The sequence below is a fragment of the Pteropus vampyrus genome, unplaced genomic scaffold (genome assembly GCF_000151845.1).
Source record: "Pteropus vampyrus isolate Shadow unplaced genomic scaffold, Pvam_2.0 Scaffold6, whole genome shotgun sequence".
Classification (NCBI taxonomy): Eukaryota; Metazoa; Chordata; class Mammalia; order Chiroptera; family Pteropodidae; genus Pteropus; species Pteropus vampyrus.
In genome coordinates, this window is record NW_011888787.1 from 9,310,191 (window position 1) to 9,320,506 (window position 10,316).

The following is a 10,316-nucleotide window of genomic DNA, read 5'->3' on the forward strand; positions in this document are numbered from 1 at the left end:
GAGGCTTCTGAAATTGTCCAGTCTCTCCAGATACTAGGTTTGACTATTTCTGAACAACAAGCAGAGTTGATTCTTCGAAGGTAAATCTTCAGCTGATTGACAGTTGGTTTTTTTTGACTTTCATTTTCATAGACTGCATGAGAGCGCTGTGTTTGCAAGTGTGGCTTAAAGCGACTCCCTGCGCCTCGCCATTCCTCACTGTGTGTGTGCAATCTTTCTTCCCTTTCCCTCCCTTTTCATTCTGCATACACACATGCATCCAAAGTGCAGGAGTGAGAAACAGAACTGCACCCAAGACTCTTTCTTGCAAGGCCTCAGGGGGCCTTGGAATGGCAGTGGAGCGTTATATCCACAGAGAAGGCTTAAGAGTTTCAGTGCTGCCATCTTTCCCTTTGGGTGTAGAATGGGACAGTGGAACTCATTGTTTCAAGATAAGGAGTCTGGTGGATTCCTTGTATTATTTAACTTGTATGTGGCTGGATGAGAGGGAAATTTCAAAGCTCCCTCTGCTGACTGACAGAGAAACGTCACGGATTTAAAACTGCAGAAAACAGAGGTGCCAATTTGAACAGTTCAGCTATTTCATAGGTCAGACCTTTACAGAGTTAATGTTTTATTCACAGGATAGAGCAATAATCTCTGAAGTCTTATGTGTCCTTGTAGACTCTTTCGTTATAGACGCGTCACAGGGACTATTTTTAAGATGATAACAGAAAACAGAAAAGGGCGGTTACCTTACATTAATATTCTTGTGACTGTTTTCAGTCTTCAACATTATCTAAAAAGTTTCTTCTAAATGGCTTTGTTGTTGAATTTATCTCCTTCTAAATGCACCAGGAGCATTTTCCTCCTTTCTGTCTGTTCACAATTTATAAGCAGCTGCTCTGTAGGGAGGCCCCGCGTCTCAGAGCTCAGATGGTGTCACTCGTGTTAGCATCGGGAGAGAAGGGCTTTCCTGAGGAAGTGAAAAGCTGGAACACCCGAAGGAGATAAACGGCATTCTGACAGTGGGATGCGGACTGTGTCATATTCTACTTCTAAAGTCACATTCTTCAAGGAAGGCTTTTTGTTTTGGGGGTTTTTATTTTGTTTGTTTTTCTTTGTTTTTGTTTTGGTTCTTAGGCCGGAAGTCCTATTTCTATATTCCTTTTGATAGCTTTAAGGATAATGCAGATTCTAAGCCCAAGCTCTAGAATAGACCATGGGTAATGACAACTTTATCGATATGTAATTCCCATACCATAAAATTCACTTTTTAAAAGTATGCAATTCAGTGATTTTTAGTCTGTTCATAGAGTTGTGCCACCATCACCACTGTCTAATTTTGAACATTTCATTGTCCCAAAAAGTGACCCTGGACCCATCAGCAGTCATTCTGGACTCAGCCCCCAAATGCCCATGGCAGCCACTGATTTACTTTCTGTCTCTATGGATTTGTCTATTCTGGACATTTCATATAAATGATTTCATATACTTTGTGACCTTTTGTGTCTGGCTTTTTTTCACTTAGCTGTGGTGGCTCAATTAATATCAGATAAGATTATAAAGTAAAAACATGAATTTTTGTCAGAAGACAGAGATTGTCAGATGAAAGAAAAAGTAAAATGAAATCCTATTAACTAAAAATAAAGCTGGGGTAGCTAAATTAATATCAGATAAGATTATAAGGTAAAAATTATAATTTCACATGAATGAAAATAGAGTCATTGCATCTTAAAATTTGCCACAAAGACATAAAATTCTTAAGCTAGCTGATAAAATTAGCTAGGAATAAATTGAGAAATCTGTCATAGTTGTGAGAGATTTTAACATACTTTTTCTGTATTTGATAGGTCCAGCAGAGAAAAAATTTAGTCAAGACAGAAATGATTTAAATAAATGAGAAGCTTGATTTAATGGGCATATGGTAGAACCTTGCATTAAAAAAATTAGAAAAAATATTTTTTTCCTTAGGTGCATATGGAACATGTATAAAAATAGCTTTTACAGTAGGCCATAAATCCAGGCTCAACACATTTTAAAAAATTGGTATCACAAAGACCACTTTCTTTGATCACTCTGCGTTAATTTAGAAGTCAATAACAGAAATAAGTTGTAAAAATTTCAGTGGTTTTTGAAATGATATACACTTCTCAAAACTTATGGGTCAAAGAAGAAATTATACATGGACATCGAAAAGTACTTTGACTGAAAAAATGAAAACATCACATATAAAAGGGTAAAGGGTGTCAATATATACGGTGACAGAAGGAAACTCGACTTTGGATGGTGAATGTACAATGCAATATATAGATGATGTGTTATAGAATTATATACTTGAAATCTATATAATTTTATTAACCAATACACCCCAATAAATTTAATTAAAAAAACTTGTGAGATATAGCTAAGATGGTATTTAGGGAGAATTATATAACCTTAAAAGTTGTATTGGAAAAGAATTAGGGTAGAAAATTAATGTGCTAAGTTAAGGGGAGAAACCTCATAAAAGGTAGAAAGAAGGAGATAATAAAGACAGCAGTGGAAATAAAAAGCAAAGACACAGTAATAGGATCAACAGAGACAAATGTTGGAAAAGACAAACTTCTGGAGAGATGAAGAAAAAAGAGAAACGAGTTGTAAATAAATTATGTCTGATCATACACAGACACACACACAGACATTTTTAAAAGATAATAAAATGTTATGAATAATTTTGTGCCAATACATTTGAAAACATATGAAATAGAATTTCTAGAAAAATATAATTTGCCAAAACTAAATCAAGAAGAAATAGGCAATAGTACTTAAATAAAGAAAACTTTGACTGCAGATGGTTCTTACAAACTGTCAAAGATCAGATCTACAGATATTTGTAGAATATATAGAAGTACCCTGTCCAGTACATTCTGTGAGGCCATGATAACCATTATAGTAAAGGTACATAGTTAACGAAAGAGGGAAATTGCAGGCTAATCTCATTTATGACATAAATGTAAATATTTTAAAGAAAATATTAGCAACCTGAATTAGCTGTAAAGAAACATAATACATCCCAATCAATACTTTTCTAAGAGCCACTTCAAAAATTTCATTAGCAAGCGTTAAAGAAGACTCAGTATGGAAAAGATGTACCTTCTCTCCAAAGTGATAATGGTTCAGCGCCATTTAAAAAACATGTCAAAGTCTATGGCTACGCCACCCTGAACAAGCCTGATCCTGTCTGATCTTGGAAGCTAAGCAGGGTCTGTCCTGGTTAGTACTTGGATGGGAGACCACCTAGGAAGACCAGGTGCGATAGAGGCGTTAAAAAAAAAAAAAAAAAGGATTGTAAGCTGACAAGGTCCTTGCAATCTGTGAGGTCAACCAAGGGTTGCCTCGCCTAAAAATAAATAAATAATTAAATAAATAAATAAAATATAGGAAAAAAAAAACGTGTTAAGCTGTCTCAAACTTAGATTGATGAGCAAAGGCCCGAGAATAACCAAGACAGTCTTGAATGGCTGTCAGGATCTGGGGGCCTGCCCTATCGTGTATCCAGGGTAGTTATTAAGCTGTAATTATGACAGTGGTAATGCTATACCAATTGACAAATGAAACATAATATCCCAGAAACAGAACCATCCACACTTGGGTTTTGTGACAAGAGAGAAGTAGCTTTACAAATCACTGGGAAAAGGAGGGACTGTTTAATAAATGATGCTGGTGCCCATGGTTATCTATGCAGACAAAAATGAAATTGGATACTTATGCCATACACAAAAATTCACCTAAATGTGAAAGTTAAACTATAATACTTTTAGGAGGAAAAAAAGGAAGTGTCTTTATGTCAATATAAGGAAGAATTTTTTTTTAAAAGTCCACAAAAGACAGTGACCATAATGAAAAGATTGATAAATTCAGCTACATTAAAACTAACAGCATCTATTCATGGACACTTTAAACAAAGTGAAAAGACAAAGAGAAGGTATTTGCTAATTTGTAACTTGAAGGTTTAGAATCAAGTATGTAAAGAACTATACATATATAAGAAAAAGACACACAATCCATTAAAAAAATGGGCAAAAGTCATGAACAGGCATTTCGCACAGAAGGAAAAATGGGTAACAAATGAATAATGGTAAGAGATGCTCAAGCTCATTAATAATCTGAAAAAAAAAATACAATATAAACCCACAATGAGGCCATCTTATTTAAGAAGTTTGTCGGTACTAAGTGTTGTGTGGCTTTAAGGTACAGAATTTAGTATTCATTTATTTATTCAATAAATATTTATTCTGTTCAGGCACTGTTCTAGGTAATATCACTGAACAAAATTTACAAAAACTTTGCCATCTTTGTTCATAACTTTTCACACAAATTATAGAATAAAGTCTGGAGGCAACACCAAAACTTTTTTTTCAGAGACATTTATTAATTGAAGAAATGAGTACCTTCTTTATATGCCAGCCACTTTAGGTGCTGGGCATGTAGTAAAAATCCTGGTACAATTCAGAGTTACTCTTAGGAAGAAGCAGGTACAAATGGCATTAGTGCCAAGAAGCTTATAAAACAAAAAAGTTAAATGAAAAATATCTAAGGCCATAATATATTAATTTTAAAAGTTGAAGATGAGGTGCCAGGATTTCTTGACTCAACAGAACCAATCACCAAGTTTGATTTTTTTTTTTTTATAGTCACTGCTTATTTTATTAGCTTAGAGAAATTTGGAGAAGGAAATTAATAGCATATTTTGAGTATATTCCAAAATTACATTCAGGTGTTACAACAGAACGTTTTCTTGCACTGACTCAGTGCAAGAAAAAACGGATCATGAACCATTCATTACTACCTTTTAATATTTTATCTTCCAGGTTTTGTGTTTGATAGCTCATTGACTTAAAATTTGACAGCGTGCCAAAAGTAGTCTTAGTGAGATCTCTTTAATTTTGGGATCCATTTTGTCTAAATGATTGAAACTGTCTAACAGGCCATCAAATGCTTGCAGCCATTTCCAACCATCTATTATTGTGAGTTGGAATTTTAACTTGATAAGAATATTAAGTTGGAAAAGAAACTGTCATTCTGCAAAATAGCCAGTAATGTTAGTTTTATTTGTAAATTTTGTTTCGTTCCTTAATTAGCTTTTTTTTTCCTTCTTAGCATTGATGCCGATGGGACTATGACTGTGGACTGGAATGAATGGAGGGACTACTTCTTATTTAATCCCGTTACAGACATCGAAGAAATCATTCGTTTCTGGAAGCGTTCTACTGTAAGTATACTTTATGTATTAATTTATACACATTTGGAGCTGTAAGCCAGAGGTGTAGTTGTCACCTGAGAACATTCTGTAACATTTACAGCTCAGGGTGCCCAACCAAAGGATAAGCTGCCCAGCTTTTATTGGCATTTAATTATTCTGCCATTGGGAGTATAAAAGTCATAGGCTTTTACATTTTACAGATACTATATTGCCTAAATAATTAGCACCTCATGGTTGCTGAGCATCTATGTCCTTGCCCATTGATGATGGCCGAAGATCCCTTCTGAAACCTTCGCTTCTTTAGTCAACTGTCTGGGTTTATCTCTGGCATAGGCATTTAATAATCATTGAAGGTTAAAAAAAATCATTTTCGTTTATCCACTCAGCATTTCACACCTGTCTGTCTTTATTCCGCAAAACTTGCGAATTTTAATTAATTAAATTTTATTAACATTCTGCTAACATAGTGGTGTAAACAGAGTTCAAATTATTGTGCAGTCCACTCCTGAAACCAAGAAGAATTTTTTTTTTTTTTCCCATGGGCTTGACATCTATACTATTCATGGATTTCGGTAAATTTTGTATGCACTAAATGAAGTCTCCAGTTCAAGCTGCCACTGATAACTATGCCTAAACTTACAGAGTGTTGTAGAAATATTGGTGATTAATGCCTTTCAACAACAAGTATAATATAATACGATATAAATAGTTAGTTGCCGAGGTAAATTTTATACTTATGTGAAATCGTATTTACATGTTCATATTCTTACTGTATCTTTGGAGATATTTGATAACAGTATCCAATTTATTGACAGTAAAATGAGGAAAGAGAAGGTTATTACTGTCAATCTATGAACATCCAACCCCGTAGAGAATTGTTATAAAAATTTGTTTGAGCCGAACAGAAGATAAGACATGGAGCAAGATCTCAACAGAGGGAGATAAATGCTTTGGGTGGTAACAGTTTGCAGTTTAGATTAGGGAGGGAACGTAAGGAAGATTACGTGGAGGTGGATGGAAGCAAGGAAGGGATGGGATTACGGGATAGGTAAATTTATGTGCTCTTTTGAGGGGCCTCAAAGGGGGCATTTCAAAGGTGTGTTAACCTGGGTGAACAGAAATAATGGACACTGCTCGCTTGAGGCAAAGATAAGACTTTAAGTTAAAGAAATCGTATGCCTAGGGAGTGACAACCCACCATGACCTATCAGGTCAGCCTGTGAGGTTACTTTCCACAGAACCCCGTTTTTCATCTACACTACTATGGATCCGTACCCTTATACTCTTACCTATAAAATCTTTTGTACCAAAATTATTTAGAAACTAAAGCTGTAAAAATATTATCATTATAGAACTTTGTTTTTTTCAAACTATTTTTGTAATCTGTAATGATGTTTAGAATGGATTGGGGGGAAGATCACTCTAAGTACCTCCTGTTAGCTAAATTTTGTGTAGAATCTATGGCATACTTTAAATGACAAATCAGGTTTATAAAAATATTTATAGACAATATATTTATGAAATCAATGTAGGGGTATTTGTATACACAGTTGTACTTAATTTTATTTATATATAAAGTATATGTTATAGTATAAGGTATAATATGGATATAATTTTGAGATCAAGGGAGTATCTTAGAAGCATTGACCAACTCATTTCTTTCTCTAGCTGTAAAGTATTCACTACATGTAATTAAACACTGCCCTTTCATTTTGACTTAGACCCGGAGGAGAGAAGTTACTCTGAATCTATTAAGAAAGTGGTAATTGATGGTTTTGTAAACGTGTAATTATTGTTAATTTTTATTTCTTTATGAACTGATAATGCACTTCGTTTAGTGTGAACAGGTTATTTATGATCGTTTATATGCTTAAATTGGTTCAGTATACTTTCTAAGGCATGAAGTTGATCTTAACTGTAAAATAACACACGATTCTTCTCTAAACCATACTTTCTGGGATAATCTATTTTTAATTGAAGGAGCCTGGGTTTCTTTTTTCCCCCCCATTTTAACAGGGTATTGACATAGGAGATAGTTTAACTATTCCGGATGAGTTCACGGAGGACGAAAGGCAGTCGGGACAGTGGTGGCGGCAGCTTTTGGCCGGAGGCGTTGCTGGCGCCATCTCGCGGACGAGCACGGCCCCTTTGGATCGCCTAAAAGTCATGATGCAGGTGAACTTCATGATCTTGTGTCCAAGTTTGTTCCAAATACCCTAAAACAATGGAAAATAAGGTGCTTCGAAGAAAAAGTTTCAAAATTCTAAGTAATCGTCTTTCACAGCTTTAAAAAACATCTCTCTCTTTTATTGCTATTAACCTTAAATTCAGCCCATGGAAGTAGCTTAGTGTTTTCTATCAAACCTTAAATTGTTGATATGTGATCTTTGTGATCTTTGGTGTTCTATGACTGTGGAAATGTTTAATTTAAAATAAGTCTCCACTTATTATTGTAGTGTTCTTAAATTATTTATATTTTCCTTTCTATTTTATGTATTTTCTCAAAAGTGGGGTTTTTCTGAAATATAGAATCTTGGAACAAGGGAAAAATGGGGGAATTAAAAAATTATTCTAAAGCTGGGGTTAGCAGAAAAAGACCTGGATTTATAGACTGACTTTGCTATTTACTGCAGTGTAGCGTTGGCTGGTCAGTCCAGAAAGAAAGAGGCAAAGGAAAGGAATTGTTATTTACCTGATGGTCATCATGGTGACCCATCCAATCCTCCTAGTAACTCAGTGAGGTAGGCATTTTATCCTCGTATGATCTGTGGGGAATCTGAGGCTCAGAGAATTAAATAGCGTTTCCTCTACAACAAGTTAGAGGAGGGATGAAGTATCTCACGGTTCTTACACCGCCTGAAACCCCTGAGGTCTCATTTGCTTTCATTTTGGAATGGGGAGAAAAATATCTAAAAAAGGGTGTTTGTAAGAATTAAATACCATAAGGTATATCAAAATGCCTGATACAGTGGAACGCCCACTGGAATATAGTAGTTGCTTAAAATATATTTTTTAGAAGCTGAGTTTGTTATACCTATGGTCAACCCTTTTTGTATTTGTCCTTGTGTTTCTGTACAAAACTATTTCTGACAGTATTTTAAACCAGCATCCATACAGAATGTACCTAATCTCAAAATGGATTTAGAGGTAAAGATAATGATTTAAAGAAAAGAGAGAGAGAATCGGTGTGTGTGTGTTTCTTTAGGAATATTAGTAAATTGAGAGAACTTGAATAAGCATTCATCTTTTCCTTGGTCATATTTTATTGTGAAGTTTATTTAAAATAAAATGACTATCTCTGGACTTTAGTTTCTGTAGGTTCAGGGGGTTGCCTAACTACCTTCAGATTCAATAATTCAGGACTCATTGAACTGTTATGATTTATTATAAGGAAAAGATACAGATTAAAATAAGCCAAAGAAAGGAGAACCATAGGGCTGATCCTGAGGAAGTACCAAACGCAGAGCTTCTGTTTTCCTCTCCCTGGAAAGTCATGATGTGTCACCTTCCTGGCATCCACGTGTGACAATATGCAGAGAGTGTTGCCCACCAACCAAGAAAGCTCACCGAGTCTTTGGTGTCCAGAATTTTTGTTGTGGCTCTGTCATGTACTTTCCTCATGACTGACCTTTGGACTTCAGCCCTTCCCCTCTTTTTTTTTTTTTTTTTTTAGTGGAAGTCACTCATTTTGTGTAAGCTAAAACAATCAGAAGAATAGCTGGTTTCTTTAATTATTTTTGATTTATTAGATTTAATCAGTTTTTAGATAGAGGCAGTTATAAGGTCTAGTATAATAGCTATCGCACCTATAGTATAAGCAAAATAATTCATCAGTACTCACTGGGTTAGGTGGTTGGTACATATTGTCTGAATTTGTTGCCTAGGGAGACCTCGAGATAAGCCGTAGAAGGTACGATTTTTATTTTTGGTGTCAGACTGTGTGCATTCCAGTGTTTTTGGCTCTGATGTACATACTATCCAAATTGTTTTTAAACATATTTATATTTCATGTTGGTATTACTTCTTGGGAGAGATAATATATTACCCGCAGTACATATTTTTGTTTTTCTTAAACTGAACTTTTTCACATTCCAAAGGGTGTTCTATAGCCTAATACATAGTTTAGTTCATGTTTCCCTATAAATGTTGATCATAACTTTAATTTTGATCATGTTCTCTCTGCCTTTTCACACTGAGGATACCAATTTTTTTTTTTTTTAAGTTTTAGATTCAGAGTCAGGCTTCTAAAATGGAGGTAATAACTTTTCCCGTTATTATGTATTTTCTCAACCTTCTATATTTTATTTTCAAGTACATCTTCTTGCATTAATAAACAGCATCGGAGAAAAGATTACGGTTTGTATGGTTACTCCAGAAGTAGTAATAATAACATGCCACCAGTATTTTATGTATTTTGCTTTCATTTTTAGGTCCATGGCTCCACGTCAGACAAAATGAACATATATGATGGCTTTCGACAGATGGTGAAAGAAGGAGGCTTCCGCTCCCTTTGGAGAGGAAATGGTACAAATGTCATGAAAATTGCTCCTGAGACAGCTATAAAGTTCTGGGCGTATGAACAGGTAATTGCTATTACTATATTGTTAATGAAGGTATAATTCTATGTAGTAGCTACACAAACTGTTTTTCTAAGTCGTTTGGTTAATATTTCTTTGTCACCCATTAGTTTTATTTGTACCGGTGAAAATAAACTCATCTTACGAAAAGGAAAACTATGGGGTTAGGGTTAGAGAAAGAGAAAGAGAGAAAGAAAACTCTTTAGTGTCTCTTCTGATCAGGACACTGATCCTGTCACGAGGGCAAGGCCCTCATGACCTCATCTAACCCTAATTCCCTCCAAAGGCCCCATCTCCAAATCCCACCACCTTGCTGGTTGCAGCTTCAACATCTGAATGTGTGTGTGGAGGGTGGGGGGACACAATTCTGTCTATAGCAGGTATTAAAGTGCATTTAAAAATTTATTTATACAGTACAAGAAGTTGCTTACTGAGGAAGGACAAAAAATAGGAACCTCTGAGAGATTTATTTCTGGTTCCATGGCTGGAGCAACTGCACAGACTTTTATTTATCC

The 10,316-nt window shown here is 35.1% G+C and overlaps 1 protein-coding gene and 1 pseudogene across 1 annotated transcript in view; both read left to right on the forward strand.

The window, feature by feature from the left end:
* The window catches only part of LOC105297448 (calcium-binding mitochondrial carrier protein SCaMC-1), a 34,517-nt gene that overhangs the window by 11,615 nt on the left and 12,586 nt on the right, over nucleotides 1-10,316 (forward strand). Inside the window, exons 4-7 of the mRNA XM_011368133.2 lie at nucleotides 1-80; nucleotides 5,122-5,233; nucleotides 7,241-7,399; nucleotides 9,655-9,807. Coding sequence (XP_011366435.1) covers nucleotides 1-80; nucleotides 5,122-5,233; nucleotides 7,241-7,399; nucleotides 9,655-9,807 — 504 coding nt within the window. The remainder of the gene's footprint in view (nucleotides 81-5,121; nucleotides 5,234-7,240; nucleotides 7,400-9,654; nucleotides 9,808-10,316) is intronic.
* LOC111745565 lies at nucleotides 3,165-3,283 on the forward strand (annotated as a pseudogene).